The sequence below is a fragment of the Podarcis melisellensis genome (assembly GCF_964234715.1).
Source record: "Podarcis melisellensis genome assembly, chromosome: 8".
NCBI classification, from domain to species: Eukaryota; Metazoa; Chordata; class Lepidosauria; order Squamata; family Lacertidae; genus Podarcis; species Podarcis melisellensis.
Genome location: NC_138540.1, coordinates 69,453,849 through 69,477,532, shown reverse-complemented (window position 1 = coordinate 69,477,532; position 23,684 = coordinate 69,453,849). Strand labels below are relative to the sequence as shown.

The following is a 23,684-nucleotide window of genomic DNA, read 5'->3' as shown; positions in this document are numbered from 1 at the left end:
GAGACCTGGGTTGGCCTCTGGTGACTTGTTTTGCCTGAAGCATCTCTTCCCTGGTGGACCTCAAAAACATCTTGCTTGTTTTGGAGGCCTTGCTCGTGGTTGTCCCACCTTCTCAAGTGAAGCAGGTGGCAACCTTTCAGTCCTAGCACCTTGTCTTTGAAAACCCTCCTTTTTTGTCCATCTGTCAGGCTTCTTTTCTGTTGCTGAGTCCCATCTTTTCTCCTTGTAGCTCAAGGTGGCCTTACATATTTCTCCCCCTCCACCTTTTATCCTCACAACAATCCTGTGAGGTGGGTTAGGCTGAGGGACATTGACTGGTCCCAGGCCATCCAGTGAGCTACCAGGCTGAATTAGGGATTCTGGCTTTTAAATGGGGTTTGGTGTGTGATACTGAACTAGACGCGGGTAGCACTGTGGGTTAAACCACAGAGCCTAGGGCTTGCCGATCAGAAGGTTGGCGGTTCGAATCCCCATGACGGGGTGAGCTCCCGTTGCTCGGGCCCTGCTCCTGCCAACCTAGCAGTTTGAAAGCACGTCAAAGTGCAAGTAGATAAATAGGCACCGCTCCGGCGGGAAGGTAAACGGCATTTCCGTGCACTGCTCTGGTTCGCCAGAAGCGGCTTAGTCATGCTGGCCACATGACCCGGAAACTGTACGCCGGCTCCCTCAGCCAATAAAGCAAGATGAGCACTGCAACCCCAGAGTCGGCCACAACTGGACCTAATGATCAGGGGTCCCTTTACCTTTACCTTTACTGAACTAGAATTGAGTTTTTGTTGCTTGCTCGTTTTACATTGATTGTTTTATCATATTGTTAGCTGGCTTGGAAATCCATTCAATTAAGAAGCAGGGTAGGTTGTAGAGGCGATGCAATGTGATACATTTTGGGTTTTGACGTATTCATCTTTTATGGATAATAAAGGTCAGCCCTCTAGTTCTTCCTTTGTAATGTTCTTCCTCTGTTATGAAGGACTAGAGAATTGGACTTCAGTTATTTATCTAATTACATTTGTGATTCACTTTTCATAAGATATCTCAGAGTGATATCACAATGAAAGGATCAGCAGAAAAACAATAGCATAATTTCATGTATAAAGATGATATCATATACAACTAAAAGCAATTTCGTAAGTGAAAACAATTCCATAAGTGAAAACACTTCCAGAAGTAAAAATAATAATTTAAAATCCTGTGCTGATGCAACCTGTTCTATCTTATTCAGTAAGACAGATAATTTGTGAAAATGTTCAGTGGAGCAAGTTAACTAAATAAATATTGAACCTGTGCTATCATCTGCTTTGAGCTAACTTGCCATGCCGTCTTTGAAAGAAGTGAATACAGTGGTACCTCGGGTTAAGAACTTAATTCATTCCGGAGGTCCGTTCTTAACCTGAAACTGTTCTGAGGTATCACTTTAGCTAATGGGGCCTCCCACTGCCATTGCACTGCCACCGTGCAATTTCTGTTCGCATCCTGAAGCAAAGTTTTAACCCAAGGTACTATTTCTGGGTTAGCGGAGTCTGTAACCTGAAGCATCTGTAACCCAAGGTACCACTGTACAGTGGTACCTCGGGTTTACATACGCTTCAGGTTACATATGCTTCAGGTTACAGACTCCGCTAACCCAGAAATGGTACCTCAGGTTAAGAACTTTGCTTCAGAATGAGAACAGAAATCGAGCTCCGGTGGCGCGGCAGCAGCAGGAAGCCCCATTAGCTAAAGTGGTGCTTCAGGTTAAGAACAGTTTCAGGTTAAGAACAAACCTCCGGAATGAATTAAGTACTTAACCCGAGGTACCACTGTATTATGTTGCGTGACATTTGGTCCTGACCACACCCCTTCAGTACACATCCTTGCTGCATCACACTGTTGACTCACGTTAAGCCTATGGTCTACTAAGACCCCGAGATTCTTTTCACATGTACTACTGGCAAGACAGGTGTCCATCATCTTATATTTTTGCAGCTGCGTCTTCCTGCCTAAGTGCAGAACCTTACATTTGTCATGACTGAAATTCATTTGGCCATATCCCCTGTTGCTTTCTGATGCCGTTTGCTAAGGTGGGGGGGGGGGTTTCCACAAGAAATACAAAGCATTAGCTCCCTGTTTCCTTCCCTTCCTCCCCATGTAATTGGAGTGCTTCCCTCATCTTTTGATCTTCCTTACCCTTTTATATCTCATCTGTGCTCACACCTCCCTTCATACCGTGATTATTCCTAATGAATCCTCTTGCGCTGTGATGTATTTGCTCGACACTGGCCAATGAATCACTCCAACATCTCTGTCTGTAACTAATAGTCTGTGGGATTTCTCATTAATTATGTGCCTGTAACTTTGCTACTTTTTTGGTGTGTGTATGTGGTAGGGGCATGTTCTGAGAGATGCCGCAGAATGAGTAAGTCTCTGCTCTGTCCTCACCCTTCCCCTCTCCCTCTCTTACAGATCGCAGCCCTGGAGAGGCAAATATTCGACTTTCTGGGTTACCAGTGGGTGCCCATCCTGGCTAATTTTTTACACATCATGGCTGTCATCCTGGGCGTCTTTGGCACCATTCAGTACAGATCTAAATACCTCATACTGGTAAGTACAATGGATAGCCAGGAATAGCCATTTTGGTGCTCCCCCCCCCCCGATGTTGTTTGGACTTCCAACAGCCCCAGCAACAAGGATGGGGAATAGGTGGCGCTCCAGGTGTTACATACATTTTGTGAAATAAATATATAATCTCCTGACTGTAAAAAAAAAGCAACAATCTCAGAGTGGTTTGGACTCCAGTTCCCACCAGACCAGAAAGTGGAGGAATCAAAAGTTGGGGTTGCAGTTTTCACTATTCAAGCTGAAGTACCGTATTTTTCGCTCTATAAGATGCACCAGACCATAAGACGCACCTATTTTTTGGAGGAGGAAAACAAGAAAAAAAATATTCTGAATCCCAGAAGCCAGAACAGCAAGAGGGATCGCTGTGCAGCGAAAGCAGCGATCCCTCTTGCTGTTCTGGCTTCTGGGATAGCTGTGCAGCCTGCATTCGCTCCATAACACACACACACATTTCCCCTTACTTTTTAGGAGGGGAAAAGTGTGCCTTATAGAGTGAAAAATACGGTAAATCCTTGCAGATTTGTCCTTAGGAGGTGCTGTCTCCCCATGATCTATGCTGAGGACAGCCATACAAATGTGTTTCTCCTTGCCAGAGAAAGTCTCACCGAGTTCTGGTTCCAAGTACCAATGGATCCTGAGGGAAGGAATAGGGTAAATATTTAAACTTGCCAATAGCCGCTTCATGAGAAAAATAATCTGTGTGGGGATTTGAAGAGGAGAAAGGTCATTGGATCTTACGACACAAGGCTGGGGCAGATGTTCATTAACGGATGAAGTCTGGCTTGCTTGAGCTTATTCAGGTTCACAATCTTCGGTTGCTACAACCCTGTGAGGTAGGCTAGGGTGAGAGGCAATGAATGTCCGAGGATCACCCACTGAGCTTCGTAGCTGAGTGGGGATTAGAACCCCAGTCTCCCAGGACTCAGTTCAACACTCTAACCCATGGGTAGGCAACCTACCCGGGGGCCAGATCCGGCCCAATCGCCTTCTAAATCTGGCCCATGGATGGTCTGGGAATCAGCATGTTACATGAGTAGAATGTGTCCTTTTATTTAAAATGCATCTCTGGGTTATTTGTGGGGCATAGGAATTCGTTCATTTCACACACACAAACCTAAAATATAGTCTGGCCCCCACAAAAGGTCTGAGGGATAGTGGACTGGCCCCTTGCTGAAAAAGTTTGCTTACCCCTGCTATAACCCATGGGTAGGCAACCTAAGGCCTGGGGGCCAGATCCTGCCCAATTGCCTTCTAAATCCAGCCCACAGATGGTTTGGGAATCAGCATGTTTTTACATGAGTAGAATGTGTCCTTTTATTTAAAATGCATCTCTGGGTTATTTGTGAGGCCTGCCTGGTGTTTTTACATGAGTAGAATGTGTCCTTTTATTTAAAATGCATCTCTGGGTTATTTGTGGGGCCTGCCTGGTGTTTTTACATGAGTAGAATGAGTCCTTTTATTTAAAATGCACCTCTGGGTTATTGGTGGGCCATAGGAATTCGTTCTCCCCCCCCAAAAAAAAATAGTCCGCCCCCCCAAGGTCTGAGGGACAGTGGACCAGCCCCCTGCTGAAAAAGTTTGCTGACCCCTGCTCTAACCACTACACCATGGTGGCTCCCCCTGAAAAAACACACAAAAAAACCCCAGACTGATGGAGAGCCAGAACATGTCTTTAGAGCAGCTCACTCCACAGTATATTGTTAACTGTCGCTCTGCCCCTTTCTCGCCTTCTCTCCAGTATGCAGTGTGGCTCGTGCTTTGGGTTGGATGGAATGCATTCATCATCTGCTTTTACCTGGAAGTAGGACACCTTTCACAGGTAATTACCTCTGTAATCATACCGAGTGCACGCCCTTCTCGAACCACTGATCCGCCTGACAACCCAAGGCTTTTCCATCCATCATTTTCGCGCTGCGATTGCTCAGTCAAATAGAGATGGGAGTTCAGGAGGTGGCTTGCGTGTCAGGAAGGTGCCACGGCCATTTGGGAGAAATTCATTCCTCCTCTCGCTGGTGCTGATGTTGCTGAGCAGAATCGACTCGTCAGGCCAACGGGGAAATCCGAAACGTTGCCGTGCAATATAAATCAAGGGGTTTGGCGGTTTCTTTCTTATATTTTCGGAACGTGTGCACCTTCCTCCCCAAGGAGCAAGAATTTCTTTTAGTGGGATACGAACCTGCTGTAAGGAATGAATGGTTAAATCCCCAGTCTAAAATACTCATGCTGTTCTTATTTTTTTTAAATATTTTTTACTGGTTTTTACATTTTTATCACAATCATATCATAATAAGTAACTACAAATTAAATTCCCCACTTTCCCCCTCTCCCCCCAAGACTTCCCTCAACTTCCCCTTCTGGCTTTTCCTCCCCCATATAAACCTGTCCTGCTTGCATACTGTGCTTCAATATTATATTCTTAAATATTGTTATATTCTTCTCATTTTAACTTCATCTTTATAGCTTCTATATTTACTTTGTTAGTTGTAAGTGTTTAGTCAAAACCTACTAGTGGGTCCATTTCTTTACATTGGTTCCGTAAATACAACATAAATGGTTCCCAGTCTTTTTTAAAATCTCTGTTGTCCTTGTCTACTCATGCTGTTCTACTAGGAAGGCAGAAAGGGACTGAACGGCTGACTTTCCACTTTTGCTTAGCAAATTACTCCATGTCTAGGGGAAAGCTGAGAAGGTTTGCAAGGGAATGAGAATGCTAGTGGGTGGAAGGGAGGAAAAATCTGGCTGGACCTTAGTGCTGGATCAATACCTGTTTATTCAACTAATTCAACTAAGTTTTCTTCAGAGTAGACGCAAGTAAATTATGAAATTAATGGACCTAACATAGTCATGCTTATTCATTTCAACGGGTCTACTCTGAGTAAAACTTAGTTTAATACCAGGCATTAATTTTAGGGTCCAGTCCAAACCCCCAGTGTGTCACACTGGAAGTTGGGTGTGGATGGGACAGAGATATTTTCTTTATTATTACATTTGCATCCCACCTTTCCTCCAAGGAGCTCAAGATGGTATACACCAGGCACAGGCAAACTCGGCCCTCCAGATGTTTTGGCACTACAACTCCCATCATCCCTAGCTAACAGGACCAGTGGTCAGGGATGATGGGAGTTGTAGTCCCAAAACATTTGGAGGGCCGAGTTTGGCTATGCCTGGTGTCCTCCTCCTCATTGTATCCTCACAACAGCCCTGCAAGGTAGTTTAGGCTGAGAGTGAGTGACTGGCCCAAGGTTACCCCATGAGCTTCATGGCTGAGTGGGGATTTGAACCCTGATCTCCCAGGTCCTAATCCAATACTAATCACTACACCACACTGTTCCACGTAAGACATACTGTCCATTTAGCCACTCCAGAGTCACAAAATAAGAGGATGTAAGATGGTTTCCTGATCAATCTTTAAAAACCCTTCTGAGTATCTTCCTTGAGGGGATCAATGCATTTGTTACTGAGCAGATGGCAAAATATCTAAATGTTGTTGTGCGTTTTAGATCTTTAGCAGAATCACACAGTCAGTTGCATCTGCCCTACTTAATGCTGGCATAAGGACAGTGGCGTAGCGTGGGTTGTCAGCACCCGGGGCAAGGCAAGTAATTTACACCCCCTAACCCATGGATTTGCGCCCCCTAACCCTAACCCCCAGATGTTGCGCCCGGTGCGGCCGGGCCCCCCTGCACCCCCCACACTACGCCACTGCATAAGGAAGTCATTTTCAACAGGGTTGATGTTTTGTGGAGTGGCAGACATCACTCCTCAGTGCTTGTAAACAGGTTAAAGTGCTACACAGAAAGGCATTTGGCCAGAATGGCAACTTAAACTGTTGGAATATGCGCAGCTTGCGGATCTAACCTATAGAATAAGAGAACAAGAAGAGCATTCATTTAAAGAAGATTGGAAAATGTTTATTGAGTATATGAGGGGGGGGTGTAACTGTGTACACTTGAAGACGTTGGCAGCTTTAAGATAAATTCAATAGTGTAAATAGGTTTTGATGGAAGTAACAATGGAATACTGAATGGTTTAGTTTATATAAAATATGCAGGGATCTATGATATGCAAAATGAACCATGGAAAGAGAAGAAGGGAAGTCACTGATATATTAAGGTTGTCAATTTAGATTCTAAATTGTAAAACAGAAAATTTGATAAAAATTATATATAAAAAGGGGGGAGGGAGACAATTGGCCCCCAGTCAACAAAAGAGCATAGGAATCTACCTTAAACCAAGTGAGTACATTGGTCAATCTAGCTCAGAATTGCCTGCACCGACCAGCCGATAATATCCAGGATTTTGGACCGGCTACATTTCCAATCCCACCTGGAGATGCTGGGGACTGAACCTGATGCTGAACCCAGAAGCAGTTCTCTTTGTGGTGGGGGACAGAAACACTATACTATCTTCTCAGAAGATGGGCAGCTGTTGCTTACAAGGAGGAAGAGGTGACAGAGAGGCTGCGCGGTGCAAAAGCGCCAGCAGGATTGGAGCAGCGGCTGGTTGCAGCTGATGGGAGTTGTCATTCCAAACTTCTGGAAGGCACCAAGTTGAGGAAGGCAGACTTAAGGTCTTAAAAATGTGGATCTGTGTATAGTTCTGGTTGCCTTGCCTTAAAAGGACGTTGTAGAATTGGAAAAGGTTTGGGAAAGGGGAACCAAAATCATTAAGAGGAGGGAGAGACTCCCCTATGAAGAAAGGCTGCAATGTTGGGGACTTTTTAGTTTAGATTCGCAAGGGTGCCCAAACTTTTTTCAAAGAGGGCCAGATTTGATGAAGTGAACATGCGTGAGGGCCGACCAAAGTTGTTGAGCTTTTTTCACCCCAGGACATATACTGCCATGGGGGCCGGATTAAATCAACCAGCAGACTGGATTAGGCCCCCAAAACAGGCTTTGGACATGCCTTTGAAAAGGTGACACAACAGAAGCTAATAAAATTTGGCATGGTGCAGAGAGAGAAAACTTATCCCTCTTTCAGAAGACCAGAACTTGTGGACATCCAATGAAGCTGAATGTCGGAAGTTTCAGGACAGATAAAAGAAAATACTTCTTCATGCAATGCATAGTTAAACTATGGAATTCCCTGCCACAGGAAGCAGGGACGGCCACCAACTTGAATGGCTTTAAAAGAAGATAGGACAAATGCATGGAGGAGAGGGCTATTGATGGCTACTAGCCATGATGGCTGAGCTCTGCCTCAAGAGCTGGAGGCAGCAGTGACCCGATGCACTTAGGAGGCTACACTGGAACACTTTTGATTATCATCTGCCCAGCAGCATCTTACTCCTGAGAGTCCCTGGACCCCTCCAGACCAGTGTATTCTGCACCACGCCACTGACGTAATAATATTGCATTAGCAATGGATTTATACTGGACCATCCAGACATTCATCAGTTGTGCTGTGATGCTTCCCCAGTGTTACTGCATTGCTGCCATCTGCAGGGGGCACTTTTTGTGCTAGAGTGCAAGAAAAGTGGGGCAACTCACCACCGCCCCTGAAACAAATGTGAAATAAAATGTTGCAGGGCTTCAACAGGATGCTACATGCACTGATTTCAATTCAAGCAGGGTGTCTGCCTCCAAACCTTTGCAGGCACCAACAGTTTAGAAAGCAGGACCACATAGAACTAGCCTGGTGCGATCATGAGCACAAATAATCATGAATGCACCTCTGGATTGTGGGGGGGGGGTGGCTTGTGTCATATGCTCTTTAGAAGGACTGTAGCTTTTAGGACAATCACCTTTGTGAAGAGATTTCAAACATGCATGGAGCATGTCCTGGAGCTGTATCAGTGATGAAAGCAGCTCTTGAAAGTGAAACGAAAGCCCTTTGTCGAATCGTCTTCTTTTTTCTATTCTGTTTTGCCGAACAGGCCAGACATATTGATTAGACCCAACCGTTCCTGGAAGGAAGCCCAAAACTGGCACTAGTGTCTCTATCATATTTCAGAACGAGCCTTTCCCACATGCTTGTGTGTGTGTGTGTGTGTGTGGAATATTTAGGCTGTGTCCTGGTTCCATCCGGGGAGCCACAGTTGCCCCAGGCCTTACTGGAGGCAAGAAAGAGGGATTTTGTGTGTGTCTTTGCTTATGCAGTCTGTGGCCCATCTCATTCTAAAGGAAGCATAAAAAGGAGAATGGAAAGCTGTGGCCTCTTCGTCCATCTAGCTCGGGACTGACCAGCTCTTCAGGGTTTTTGATGGAGGATATTGCCAGTCCTAACCGGAAGTGCAAGGAAGTGGACATGTTAAGCAGATCCCATATACAGTATCAGAGGTTTTCAACCTTTTTGAGTCTGCAGCTCCCTTAACCAACTACATGCTTTCTGCAGCATCCCTGTGTGGCTCAGGAGACCCTTGCCTACCAAGCTGGCAGCCTCTCACCCTTTCTCGAAGACCCTCCCTTGTGGAGTGTTCCCTCAGCCTCCTCTCCCCTCCCCTGTCCTTGGGAGTCCTATGGGCAGCCGCAGTTGCTGCCCCTGGTCTCTGAGCTGCCCCCCTTGCCCCAAAGAGAGGTTCCTCCTCACACTGCCCCACAGGGGCCTGGGAAGCACCCCCTGGCCAGCCCCAAAGGTACCATTCTCCTGGGGAGCTGGAGAAAAAAATCCTAGTGGGAAAAGACCCCCCCACAAGCCAGCCAGTGCCCACAGAATATGGACTGAATATTGCAGGTGGTGAGGATGGAATGGAGTGTTCTGGAACAGGGCAGGGGTGTTTGGAACCCTAAGCAGGAACACTCCACACTACAGTGTTTTGTGGCAGTTCCCACTTTCAAAACGCCAGTAGTTCATTATAGCATTCACTGGGTATATTTGCAACTCAAGAAGAACTCAGTGGGTTCCCTGCCCCATCTGACTGGGTGGGGTACTAATAGTAATAGTAATCGTAATAGTAGTATTAGGTAAAAAAGGTAAAAGACTCCTGGATGGTTAAGTCCAGTCAAAGGTGGTTATGGGGTTGTGGCGCTCATCTCGCTTTCTGGCCGAGGGAGCCGGCGGTTGTCCACAGACAGCGTTCCGGGTCATGTGGCCAGCATGACTAAACCGCTTCTAGCACAACAGAACACCGGATGGAAACCAGAGCACACGCAAACACCATTTACCTTCCTGCCACAGCAGTACCTATTTATCTACTTGCACAGGTGTGCTTTTGAACTGCTAGGTTGGCAGGAGCTGGGACAGAGCAACAAGAGCTCACCCCATTGCACGGATTCGAACCACTGACCTTCCAATTGGCAAGCCCAAGAGGCTCAGTGGTTTAGACCACAGTGTCACTCGCATCCAATAGTAATAGTAATAGTAATTGGTAATAGTATTACAAATAGTAGTAGTAGTAGAATATGCCCAAGGAGAATAATAGTCTCTTCATTCATAGTCTCTTGCACATTCATTCATGCATTTAGAATTTTGATGCAACATTCAGCTTTTGCTCTCTTTTTTTGGCAGGCTCAAAGCATCCATAGAAAATAACACTGCTGAATGCAATGATGCATTGGGTGTTGTAAGTGGGCACTTGGAAACTGTTCCATATGCTTCTGCCAGCGCTCCATGACTTCCGCCACCAGCTACTTTTCCCTGTGGCTCCAGAGAGTCAGAACGACCTCAGCCATGCCCATTTGATCTGAGTTTCTGGAGCCTGTAGTTGGGAATCACAGCTTGTCATGAGAACCTCTGCTGCCTTTGTTAAATGCTCCGGGACAATCGCGGCAGATGGATGGAATGCATCTCGCCCTGAAAGCTCCCTCCGAAAGGCCAGTGCCAGGAGGCAGCCATACAGGGGCAGCTGTCTCATAATATGTTCTGCTGGCTGGTTGTGAAGCTGGGCTGACTTGGTTATTGAAGGTCCTGGCAGGTAAACAAAGCAAGGCAGAAATCCCGTCTGCCACTAGAGTCCTGCAGTCAATATTGTGTTCTGCTGGTGATGGAGGGACAGAAGCTCTGACAAGGATTTTTAGTATTATTATTATTATTATTACTACTACTACTATTTATTTATATTGTCGAATGAGCCTTGCCAGCTCGGGAGAACATTTCCTACACATGCATAGAATTTCAGGTTTCTAGGTGGCAGTGGCATAGATCCCTGATTTGAGGACTGAAAACTGAGAAGTACTGTTTTGGGGGGGACAGAGGGCAGGTGGGTATGGAGGACTCCCTGGTCCTGAATGGGGTAACTGTGCCCCGAAGGAGCAGCTGCGCAGCCTGGGAGTCATTTTGGACTCTCAGCTGTCCATGTAGATGCAGGTCCATTCTGTGCAAGGGCAGCTGTTTACCAGCTCCATCTGGTACACAGGCTGAGACCCTACCTGCCCGCAGGCTGTCTCGCCAGAGTGGTGCATGCTCTAGTTATCTCCCGCTTGGACTACTACAATGCGCTCTATGTGGGGCTACCTTTGAAGGTGACTCGGAAACTGCAACTAATGCAGAATGCGGCAGCTAGACTGGTGACTGGGAGTGGCCACCAAGACCATATAACACCAGTCTTGAAAGACCTACATTGGCTCCCAGTACATTTCCAAGCACAACTCACCTTTAAAGCCCTAAATGGCCTCTGCCCAGAAGGAGAGTCTTCACCCCCATCGTTCAGCCCAGACACTGAGGTCCAGCTCTGAGGGCCTTCTGGCGGTTCCCTCACTGCGAGAAATGAGGTTACAGGGAACCAGGCAGAGGGCCTTCTCAGTAGTGGCACCCACCCTGTGGAACACCCTCCCTTCAGATGTCAAGGAAATAAACAGCTATCTGACTTTTAGAAGACATCTGAAGGCAGCCCTGTTTAGGGAGGTTTTTAATGTTTGATCTTCTATTGCTTTATTATTATTATTATTATTATTATTATTATTATCATCATTATTATCATTATTATCATTACTATTATTATTATATTGGGAACTGCCCAGAGTGGCTGGGAAAACCCAGCCAGATGGGTGGGATATAAATAAATTATTATTATTATTATTATTATTATTATTATTATTATTATTATTTTGCTTTCCTGTGTCCTGCTTCCTTAGGACCGAGACTTCATCATGACCTTTAACACATCGCTGCATCGCTCATGGTGGATGGAGAACGGGCCTGGTTGCCTGGTGACCCCGGTGATGAACTCCAATCTGGCCCTCGAAGACCATCACGTCATCACAGTCACTGGGTGCTTGCTTGATTATCAGTATATTGAGGTGGTGAGCAGTGCAATGCAGATATTCCTTGCGGTAGGTGGTACCAGCATCCGTCTCCAGCTGACTCTTCCACCACACTGATCCCTAAAAAACAACTGAGACACTGAAGGTGATTCTGCCCACTCGTGTGTAACAAATTTCACACCCATAAACACTAGATTTATAGAACGGGTTTGCTTCTGATTCCTTTTTTTTGGTCCGGGGAGCCAGAGAGGTCTTCTGGCTAGGAAGAGCATATTAAAATGTCTGTATTTATTTGTTTACTTTCGACTTAAAAAAAAATCTACCAAGAAACCAAGCATTCCATTTCGGTTCCCTGGCACTTTGTGTTACTAGCATACTCCAATTTGCTCTCTGCAAGTTTGTATGAAATGAAAAAGCAACAACAACCTGTCTCTGGTAAGGTGAGTCTGGAGGTGTAGATAGATTTGAGGGGCTTCAAGCCCTATCCACCTATTCCCCAGTTGAAAAAAAAGTCATCAAAATAAAAATTAATTTCTTCACCAGACACTTGACAGTGCATTTCTAGACCAATTAGTCATGTTGAGTTCAGTTCCTAAATTCCTGGCATGGGGGGGGGGGGGGAGGAAACAGTGATCCTGTCTAGAATGAAAGATGCAGAAGGTTGAGAAATGGACTGTGGGATAAACAATTGGGTTGCATTCCTCTCTGCACACTTACCTAGGAGTAAGTCTGCTGTATTCCATGGGGCATCCTTCTGAGCTGACATTCCTTAAAATACAAGCAAGAAGATCCTTAAAAAGAAATGGCACAAAGGCAGGAAGATTTTTGGTTTTGGTTGTGGGTTTTTTTTTTTTTTTTTGACAAATGAAGGGCAAAGACACAGGGAAACACACATAGGGAAATGAACAGTGCAAAAATAATTGGCACTGAGAGAGCCATGTCCTAGAGGATAGAAAGCAAGAATGAAAAGCAACAGACCCAGAACTCAACCTTGAGGTTAAGGCCAAACTGCTAGCTGTGCTGGAAGATGTTTTATTGATATTGTTTCCCTTACGAAATGCTGTTATAGAGGCTCCTTGTTTGATCAGTGAAGGAGGGGTGGGGGAGCGATTGATCCTCTCCTTCGTACTGTTTTCCTCTAAATTATGAGTGCACAGCTCCTGTTTTTAACCAGTGTGCAGTGGCTTCTGGTGTACCTTGGAGCTCAGTTCAAGGGTGCTGGTGAAAATGGCTTGGGAATAGGGTGCTTAAAGAGAACCATTATTTCCTGCACCTATCTTTCTCAAACATTTAAGATCTGCATCAGGTTGTTGTTCTTGTTGTTGTTACAAATTATTACCTGCCTGTCACTCTAAGGTCCCAGGGCAGATTACAACAATTAAAATGCAGCACTAATTTTAACAATGCAGTATTGCACAAGATTAAAACAGTTTGAAAGAACTTGAAATGTTTTTGTGACTGACATTGACTTTTTCAGGCTCTTTTAGTAACCCTTAGGCTTGATTATTGCAATACCTCCAGCGCACTGGAGAGTAAAGCAGGCCAGGCCTCTTTTTAAGGCGTAGGTAATTTTAATGATGCTTAACTTGCCCAGAGGGGTGCTCAGCTGGCGCCAGGCTTGTGCAGAACTTGTCTGAAGCCCAAGGCCAGAGTCCCTGATCAGCTGGGAGGCATGGGCTGGTGTACCGGCCATAGCTGGCAAAAGGCACCCTCAGACATTGCCATCCCCTGAGCTTATAAAAGCAGCAACAGGCCAAGGAGCATCCTTCAGCCTGCAGACCTGATTTGGGGGTGGGGCGGGGGAGGAACGCACAGGATTTAGCTGGGCCTGGATATCAGCATATTTAATGCACACACAAAAAATAGTAATCTGCAGGTTGATTCCTTTGTTAGAGCTGATTGGAAAGTCACAGAGAAGCAAGCAAGCTTTGGAATTCAGTACAACAACAACAATTTATTTATACCCCACCCATCTGGCTGGGTTTCCCCAGCCACTCTGGGCGGCTCCCATCAGAATATTAAAAACACGATAAAACATTACACATTAAAAACTTCCCTATACAGGGCTGCCTTCAGATGCCTTCTAAAACTCAGGTAGTTGTTTATTTCCTTGACATCCAATGGGAGGGCGTTCCACAGGGAGGGCACCACTACAAAGAAGGCCCCTGCCTGGTTCCATGCAACCTCACTTCTCATAGTGAGGGAACCACCAGAAGGCCCTCAGAGCTGGACCTCAGTGTTTGGGCTGAACGATGGGGGTAAAGACTCTCCTTCAGATATACTGGGTTGAGGCCATTTAGGGCTTTAAAGGTCAGCACCAACACTTTGAATTGCGCTCAGAAACTTACTGGGAGCCACTGTAGGTCATTCAGGACCGGTGTTATGTGGTCCCGGCAGCCACTCCTAGTCACCAGTCTAGCTGCCACATTCTGGATTAGTTGTAGTATCTGGGTCACCTTCAAAGGTAGCCCCATGTAGAGCACAAAGCAGTAGTCCACACGGGAGATAACTGCTCTTCATCCATTGTGTGGGTTATTCAACAACAACAAAAAGCCCAAACAAACAATGGCAACAAAAATGGTGGGTGGGGGTGGGTGGATAGAAGTAAAAGATTCTCCTGGACTAGATCAATAGCGCAATCCTATGCATGCCTAGTCAGAAGCAAACCCCCTTGAGTTCAATGGGATTTATTCTCCACCTGTGGTCCCATTAAGCACAATACATCTCAGCCAGCTGAGGAAGATACCCAGCTGAGGAAGAGTGCTAATGAACTCCAAAACTGGCTCACTTCTCTTTCACTTTGAAGTTGGGGCCAATCATGGTATTGCTCTTGATCTTGTTTTGATCTTGGGGGCCAATGTGGCTGCCTGCCATTTTGCGGGTGCGATTTGATTACGCTACAGTGGTACCTCGCAAGACGAATGCCTCGTAAGACAAAAAACTCACAAGACGAAAGAGTTTTTTGTTTTTTGAGTTGCTTCGCAAGACGAATTTCCCTATGGGCTTGCTTCGCAAGACGAAAACGTTCAATGCATTTCTATGGGAATGATTTTCAATGCATTCCTATGTGAATCCGTGCTTCGCAAGACGAAAAAACTCGCAGAACGAATTAATTTCGTTTTGTGAGGTACCACTGTATTCAGCCTCATCTTGACCATTTCTGATTCTCGCCGAACTGCCACTGCTTTTTTCTTGCTTTCAAATAATTTGCTTTTCTCCCTCTTTTTTCCTTCCTTTTCTTTTCTTTTTTAAAAAATAATTTTATATTTTGAAGCTCTTCGGATTTGTTTACGCCTGCTACGTCAGCAAAGTGTTTATGGAGGAAGAAGACAGTTGTAAGTACCTTTCATCTACTAATAATTGGAGATACTTGGCTATGGAGTACTCAATTTAGGGGTAGAGGGAGTGTGGCATGTAGCTCAAACTGTTTATATGACGCAGTAATCGAATATGGTTCAAATGCCACCTTGGTGGCCTAGCAGAGATTTTGAACCTAGGTCTGCCCAATTTAAATCCAGCACACTTATTAACTCATGGGTAGGCAAACTAAGGCCCGGGAGCCGGATGCGGGCCAATCGCCTTCTAAATCCGGCCCGCGGACGGTCTGGGAATCAGCCTGTTTTTACATGAGTAGAATGCGTCCTTTTATTTAAAATGCATCTCTGGGTTATTTGTGGGGCATAGGAATTCATTCTTTTTCCCCCCTTCAAAATATAGTCCGCCCCCCACAAGGTCTGAGGGACAGTGGACCGGCCCCCTGCTGAAAAAGTTTGCTGACCCCTGACCGCTACCCTAGATGGACTCCCTGTGTTTTGTGGGTACCAATTCGAGTGGGGTTGATAGTAAACAGGGAGATAAAAGCTTCTTTTATATATTACATTTATACCCCACTTACCCTTCAAAGAAACTCAAGATGGTGCCTGTTGTGCTTCCCCCTCACTTTCTCCTCACAACGATCCTGTGAGATATGTTCTGAGAGAGAAAAAGACACTACGTTCCAGCAGGCAGAAGCTAAAGATTTCTACATTCCTCCCCTTCCAATTCTCTCCATCCAGACAAGCAAGAGGCAGTATCTGTGTTCAAGGACACATTCCAATAAGGCGAAACCACCGGGGCAGCACAGAGCATGGCCTGGGGAGAGTCCTGGGGGCCACACAGAGAAGCCTGAAGGGCCACATTAGCCCTACGGGCTGGATTTCCCCATTCAACACCATTCTGCTCCAATGTCTGCAGAGGAAGGCTGGAGTCCCCGAATGCAAAAGAACAATGAATATATCCTCTAGCACGGTTAATTCGAAAATGTTTCTGCAAGCAAATCACCCTGCCAGCCTGTGGCTCATGTTCAGATAACATTCTAAATAGATGTAGCGGAAAATTAAAACCTTTTGTGTAAAACAGGACACTGCCTGGCCATTGTAATAAGTTGCTTGGAATATATTTGAAGCTGGCAGAGGCTTATTTGCTCCTGATAGCTTCCAAACGGCAGCATCTGACACAAATGAAATTATTAATAAAGTTTACACATGAAAAAACCCATTTAGGGAGCAGCAAATTATACGTATCATCCTATTCAGAGCTTGGAATACAGGCGGAAGCTGGTCCTTCCCTGCATGTTTGTCTTTCCTAACAAACTTCAGAGAGAGCTCTCGGCTTTGACAGTCATTCATTTAATTCCAAATCTAATCAGACAGTCCATTATAGAAAGAAGAGACTCAAGCTCAGCTATGGCAAAATTAATATTAGAAGTGTAACAGAAGCAGCTCTGAATGCCTCTCACACAATATGGAATGGAAAGTCAGAAGACCAGGCTGGAAAGGGGGACATCATTGCTCTATCTATGTATCTATATTGCAAAACATTTTTAAAAACAGTACAGTGGTACCTTGGTTCTCAAACTTAATCCATTCCGGAAGTCCGTTCCAAAACCAAAGCGTTCCAAAACCAAGGCACACTTTCCCATAGAAAGTAATGCAAAATGGATTAATCCGTTCCAGACTTTTAAAAACAACCTCTAAAACAGCAATTTAACATGAATTTTACTATCTAACAAAACCATTATGAAAGCAATAATCATTGTACTGGACTGTAAAATAAATAAGACAGTATTGTAGATGATAAAAATTTAAATTATTATTTTCTTACCTGCACTGATGATCGTTATTGTTTGGATGGGGGGGCTTTTATCCATTTCCGCAGTCATACAATCAATCAACCAATCAGTAGCTGAACTGGGTTCCACACAGTCACAAAAACAAATTAACTGAAAGAGTCTCAAAAACAAAAAACGCAAAATAAATAGCAAAAACAAAAGCACCAAACTTAATCTGTTCCGGAAGTCCATTTTACTTCTGAAATGTTCAAAAATCAAGGTGCAGCTTCTGATTGGTGCAGGCGCCCTGGAAACAATAGCCAACAGCTACATCAGACGTTCGGCTTCCAAAAAACGTTCAAAAACCGGAAGACCTACTTCTGGGTTTTCGGCGTTTGAGTAGCAAGGTACCACTGTAATGTCAAGGCTGCCAGAAATAGTGTCTTTCAGCCATCAAATTCATGAGAATACAGATGTTTTTTAAATTCCTCTTGAAAGACAGTAATGCGGGAGACAAATGCACCTCACCAGGTGGAAAAGGGGCCTCAAAAATGATGATAATAATCAAGAAGTTGAGTTAAGAACCAAAAATCTCTAGAGACACTTCTGTAACTTCCCTTGTGTCCATGCCATATATTTAAAGCACATGGCTTTGCCCCAAAGAATCCTGGGAGCTGTAGTTTGCCCCCACTCACCAAGCTATACTTTCCAACACCCTTAACCAACTACAGTTCCCAGGATTCTTTGGGAGGGGTTATGTGCTTTAAAAATGCATGGCGTGTCTGCAGCCTCCACTGCTGCGTTTTGTGTGTTGCTGCCTTTGTGATTTGGTCTGTTGAACCTGAGCTGTTTGATATGAATGCTTACTCCTTGTTTTTCACCCCGCAGTTGATTTCATTGGGGGATTTGATTCATACGGCTACCAGGCACCCCAAAAGATGTCACACTTGCAGCTACAGCCTTTGTATACGTGAGTATCTCTCATTTGTGGGGATCAGGGATGCATGGGGGCTGCTAGACATTGCCCTTACCTAGATCCTCTTCCCTCCATGTTGAGAGAAATGATATGTGCCCGCTAAACACTGCACCGATCCTGCCACTGGCACTATGGGCTGCCCATATGACGGTGGAATGTTCAACGGGGAGGGGATGCACATCAGTCAGTTCATGAAATTTATGTGGGATATTGAACCACATGCAATCTAAGCCACGTGTAAACACAACCACCCTATTTATTTGAACCAGATTTATATACTGCTTGATCATCAAAAGCAGTGTATATAAGATATCAAATTATTGATAAAATCAGAAGTTGGAAACAAGTTAGCCTTTAAGCACCTCTTATAGATTGACACAGACAGTCCTGAGCTCTGACACTTAGGGATGTATTCAACTTAAGTTTTACCCAAGAGTAGACCCATTGAAATTAATGGGCCTAACAGAGTCCTCTCCATTAATTTCAGTGGGTCTGCTCTAAGCAAGACTAGCACTGGATACGACGCTTAATTTTCAATACTGTTTTTAGGAAATTGCATTGAATGCCATTGAGTGTATCTTTTAAACAGTTTTTTTATGTAAAGCACTTAGAACTTTGTAGCATATAAAAATATTGTACATAAATAAGAATGAATGAATGCATGAAAAAAACTGAATGGGCCCTGTTTCATTCAGGTTTTTTGTTTGTTTGTTCAGAATTTAACTGACCGCCCTTAATGGTGTTTGCTGAAGCTTTGCTGCCAGCCCTGGACTAAATCTGATGCCTTTGCTCTGTTTTGCTCTTTTAGCTCTGGATAACTGTTTCCTTAACTACAGTGCGCTGGCCCCTGGGGACGTTTGCAAAAAACGCAAGGCAAGCAGGGTGCCGAATATGATAAAATGATTCCAAAGCCAAATGGCAGTCACCTCCTCTGGAGATCTGGTGTGGCCTGAAATCCCGCCCAGAGACAACACAGTGACTCTTCCTGGGTTCATTTCCTCCCCTCCTTTCTCTTTAACTCCTTCATTTGAGTGGCCACAGAGAGTCTCCATGCACCTGGAAGATGATTCTGGCCCAAGTTCTCTCTGCTCAAGACTGAGGAACCAAAAAGAAGCTCGACGCTCCACCTGCTGGCCAGTGTTTGTAGTGGTGCTGGTAACTCCAGCGAATTTTTTAAAAAGGAAAATCAAGCAAGCGCAATATTATGTTTCAGAGAGGGCAAGGAAAAGCCCTATTTTTAAGGAAGACCTTTTTGGGGTTTTGAAGTGTTGCTCTTTATTTCTTTTTTGTTTGTTTGTTCCAGATCACTTCCTGTTGTCCCATTTGCTTCTGAGCAAATGGCTTTGCAATGTGGCACAGGCTGCAAGAGAATCCATACATTGCAATAAAGAGTGAGATAGATATATATCAGACATCTGGAAAGGGGAGGCTTCATTAGGTCTGAAAGCTGTTCTTCCCACTCCCAACCCGTTTACTATTTAAATGAGCATCAGTTAAAAATCCAACTCCTGGTAACCGCCAGAGAAGAAAAAATAGTTCTTTGATCATGGAGACAGAATTGAATATATGCGTACTGTGACAAATGTGTGGGTTTATTTCTAAGCTGGTATTGCATCCCAATAATTCCTAGTTTATATGTGAGAATCCAGTGGGAGCTATTCCATTAGGCCAAAAGGGGAGGTGCCCCAGCAACCTCAACCTGCCCTCAGCCAGCCCCTCCTTCATCTCAGTATTGCCCCTTGTAGAACTCAGCAAAGAGGAGGATGGGAGCCAGACCTAGAATTAGTTGCCTATGGCTGTCTTTGGCTCTGGCTCTGCCTGCTGTGGCTGGCTCTGCCCACCATTAGTCCCCTTGTCCTAACAGTCCCAGTGGGTACCAGCCACCACTGGGAGACATAGTGTTTCCAAGAGGGTGGCAAGAACCATTTCCGGGAAAATGATAAATGCCTTCCAAAGGGCCAGAATCTCATCAGCTGGTTTCTCTTTCTTATTTTCTTTCTGTAAATTGGTGATGCAGGACCCTCTTCCCTCCAGGTGACCTACTTTCTCAACATCTCAGTGCTGGACGCTGCAGGGACAATAATTTATGCAGCCTTCTCTAACTTGGTGTTCTCTAGATGCTGCCAACCTACAACTCCCATCATCTGGGACCACTGGTGGAAATGGAGATCTAACAACATCTGGAGAGCATGGTAGGGTGAGGAAGGCTGCCATAAGTTTTCATAGCCTCTATCTATCTATCTGCCCAAACACACAAAAGCTTGTTTAGAATTGGTTGCAGTTGCCTCATTCTGACACCAGGCAGTTCCCAACAGTGGCTGGTGGCACTAGCCTCACCTCCCATCACCAGCATCACTGTAGCTTACCAGGCATAGGCCACGGTAAGGGTGGTGCAGTGCAAATGCACCAGTAAAGAACACCAGATTGAGTCTAGTAGTGTGTTTGCACCGCACTGGCATTGCCACCGCCTTGCCCTTCTTCTTCCCGGTACGCTGAAGGTCAGGTGAGCACCACCATGTGCTGACCACTATTGCCAGTCCTTGTCACTCCAAACTAAAGTCATCGCTACGAAGCCATGTTCATAATGCCAGTATATTCCGAGGTGTGGGCTTCCAAGGAAAAAGTTCTCCTCCTTTAGCTCTTCAACATTAAAGTTGCGGTTTTAGTCATGTATTCCTATTTACAAAAATTCTCATCCTGAGGTTGGAAGCCTCGGTTATTGTTTCACACATACTTTTTCTTGTAAAGCTGCATACACAGAGCAGTGCCATTGAAATTAATGGACCTGACTTCGACATGGTCATTACTTTCAGTGGGTCTTCTCTGAGTAGGGCTAGCATTGGATACACCCCATACCATTTCAATACCCACTGCGTACGCCTGACTTCCTTCCCACTTCACTATGCAAAAGACTGACAGACATGCGAACACCCTGCCAATTTAGTCATCAGTTTCCCCTTCCCTTCGGATGAACTGTCTACCTTTTTTGTTTTTTTCCACCATTTCTGCATATTCAGTCACGTGCTCCTTCATTGCCTCCTTTTTTAATATAGTGGGAGGTTTTTAAACAAAAATATCAAAGCTGTTCTGAGGATGTTAGAGTAAGGATATATTCGCGATAGCTTAAGTACTAGCCAATCCATGCTGTGCACATTCAACTTCTGCAGACTTGAACTGTGAACTAAACCCTCACATGAGAATTGTCCATCTCACCCCAACACAAGTGTGCATCCTGAGCCACTCCAGGAAGGTTTCATTTGAACACAGCTAAAATGTCACCTCCTGTGGTTAAATAAAAATAGAACCCATTCCTCTGTCTCAGAGAAGTGTTTCCACTCAAGGAAATAATTGGAGCCAAATAACAAACACTGTGAATGATAGGGCAGGTGCTTCAGACCCAGAAAGTTCTGAGCCTGGGACTTGAGGATGCCTAGTGGCACTAGTCTTTCCTGGAAGCTTTGTCTCCTGAAGCCAGCCTTCCTGAAGCTGATGTGCTCCAGATGTGGTTGAACTCCATCTCACATTAGCCCCAGGCTGTATGACTAGTGGTCAGGGATGATGGGAGCCACAGTCGAACAACATATATGGAGGACAGCAGGTCGAGAAAGATTGCTAGAAGGTATCCCCCCTAATCTCACTTGTGAAGGTGTGAGCAATAGTTATTCATTCCACGGTGGGAGAAATGTAGTCAGTACTTGCTCAGGAATATATATGCCTTGAACTGCCGTAATGCATTAATGCAGGACGGAAAGCTGGGTATGTAGGAACCTATAATTTTTTTTGCAGCTGGAACATAGCATACTGTACAAAGGTAGGCGTTCCATCCGTTGTTCACCCACTTTGGGCCTCTTGCCCCACCCACCACTGCCAACCCACACCCATCCACCCACCAATAAAGCTGCCTGCCCTCAGATTGAATAAGATTCTGAGCAGTTGGGTTAGAAACTGCAAGGCTAGATACTTTTCTGGACCTGCCTTCCTCCAATTTTTGGTGCCCTCCAGACGTTGTCATACTGCAATTTCCATCATTCCCAACTGTGGACAGTCCTGGCTGGGTCTGAAAGGAGTTGGAGGCCACCAAGTTGGTGTGTCTACTTCATCTGGCTAATTCTGCACCAAACATAACTGTGGCCTAATAACTGCCAGCCTTTCTTTGCACTGCTGAATATCTCCCATATCATGAGCATGGCACACAGAGACAATAAATGGGGACATATAAACCCGAAGTATGTGTGTGCACGCACGCTGAAGTTTGCTCCTTTTGCCTGCCTGCAACTGGTATTTCTGGAAGAAAAGTCCACGTGCCATCAGTTTCTTTTCCCCATTACCCAAATATACCTGATATAAGATGCCTGGCAATGCATCCTGCCTTAACCAGTCTGGGGCAAGCTGAGCAACTAGAACAGGCTTTCAGCATCACTTCTAGTAATATATTCCCCACTGGCTGAAAACTGCTCAGAGTTTTGTCCTGCTGAACTGGACAAAAGAATGTGGGAATCTCCTGATATGGGGGCAAGATGCGGCAGCTGTAGGACTTAGTTTTTGAATGAAAGATTGTGGTTTTTCCCAAAGCCCATCTCAAGCTAACCATTTCCCTTTCACTTGCAATCCATGTCCCTTCACTCTCTACCAATCTGATTTGTAAAAAGGCAGCAATCACAAGTGTTACTGGGGAGTAAACCCCACTGAGCCCACTGGGACTTCCTGCTGAGTAAGCATGCATAAGATTGCGCTGTGATGCAGGGAAGTAAGGAAGGGGCAGAAGAGTTCGCCCTATTGGCTGTCAGCAATTTTGGTAACAGAGCAGCTTCTCATATCAGATTCAAGGTGAGCATTCTCAGGACTGAAAAAAAAGGAAATACTCTTTCCTCCACCCTCCAGCTCAAAGAGAAAGAATTTTATAATTTAGATAAATTTATTGCAGTTTCCCCACCATGTAGCTAGGATGATCAGGTGCAAACAGAGAACAGGGCTCGTGCAATGTTAGCAGTTGTTTCTTGCCATGCAAACTACACCTGCTGAAATTGCTTCCTCTATAAGCAACTATTAAAGGTTCAGGGGCCACTGTCTTCTTTGGCATACTGAAACCAACATAAATTTTGCACAAAATAACATTTTTAAAGCAACATTTCAGTAGTTTTCTTTTTGAAGCAACTTTAGAACAATTTATTATAAATTTTATTTTTAAAGCTTTGAGGGCTACTTTTTAAAAAGCAAATACTGATGAATTGTAATGCAATAATGTTAAGTTTCAGTTTGAAAATTTCAATGCTTGTGCGCCTTGTTCTTCTAACCACCACTCCAGCAACCTCTTAACATCAAAAGGGATTCACAATTGGGAATGATGTGACAGGGAGGGAGGAAGGCGGACATATATTAGAGCTCTCACCTGTCTTGCACCACATTTATTTCGTTCAGATTGCAGCCTTCTCCCAAATAAGTGTGCATAGGTTTGCATCCTTAACTGATTAATAGCAGGAGGTTTTGTCAATTGAGTATAAATTGATTCAATTGGAATATGTGGCAAAACAGTAGTTCTGAAGCAGGGGGGAAAACATGTTTTAACCATGCAGCTGTTGTATTAGAAGAAATTTTTCTTTCTGGGTGAAATGAACAGGGACTGCCTCTTCTTGCCATCAGCAAGAAGTATTTGTATTAAAAAGTCAATGTGCAGTTGACCTAGGTCTGGGGAACCCAGGGTTCAAATTCCCATTTGGCCATAGATGTTTTGGCCAATCTCTATTTCTCAACCTAACCTACCTCATGGTACTGCAGCCAGGATAAAATAGGAGGTTTGGGGGGCGTGGGGGCAGAGGGACTACATACAGAACATCACCTTGAGATTCTTGGAGGATAGGGAGCATAATATAAACGAAGCAAG

General features: G+C 44.8%; 1 protein-coding gene across 4 annotated transcripts in view; it reads left to right on the top strand.

Annotated features, from left to right (window-relative positions):
- NKAIN1 (sodium/potassium transporting ATPase interacting 1) overlaps nucleotides 1-19,208 on the top strand; it is a gene marked incomplete at its 3' end in the record, with an annotated part of 54,949 nt that extends 35,741 nt beyond the window's left edge. For 2 of the 4 annotated variants that reach the window (XM_081920982.1, XM_081920984.1), the window contains exons 2-7: nucleotides 2,443-2,580; nucleotides 4,337-4,417; nucleotides 11,610-11,807; nucleotides 15,013-15,073; nucleotides 17,716-17,797; nucleotides 18,612-19,208. In XM_081920982.1, the coding sequence (XP_081777108.1) occupies nucleotides 2,443-2,580; nucleotides 4,337-4,417; nucleotides 11,610-11,807; nucleotides 15,013-15,073; nucleotides 17,716-17,797; nucleotides 18,612-18,621 (570 nt within the window). Of the gene's footprint in view, nucleotides 1-2,442; nucleotides 2,581-4,336; nucleotides 4,418-11,609; nucleotides 11,884-15,012; nucleotides 15,074-17,715; nucleotides 17,802-18,611 lie in introns of those variants that run through there. The other 2 variants (XR_014170824.1, XM_081920983.1) reach the window with 2 other exon arrangements.
- Nucleotides 19,209-23,684: the final 4,476 nt, after the last annotated feature.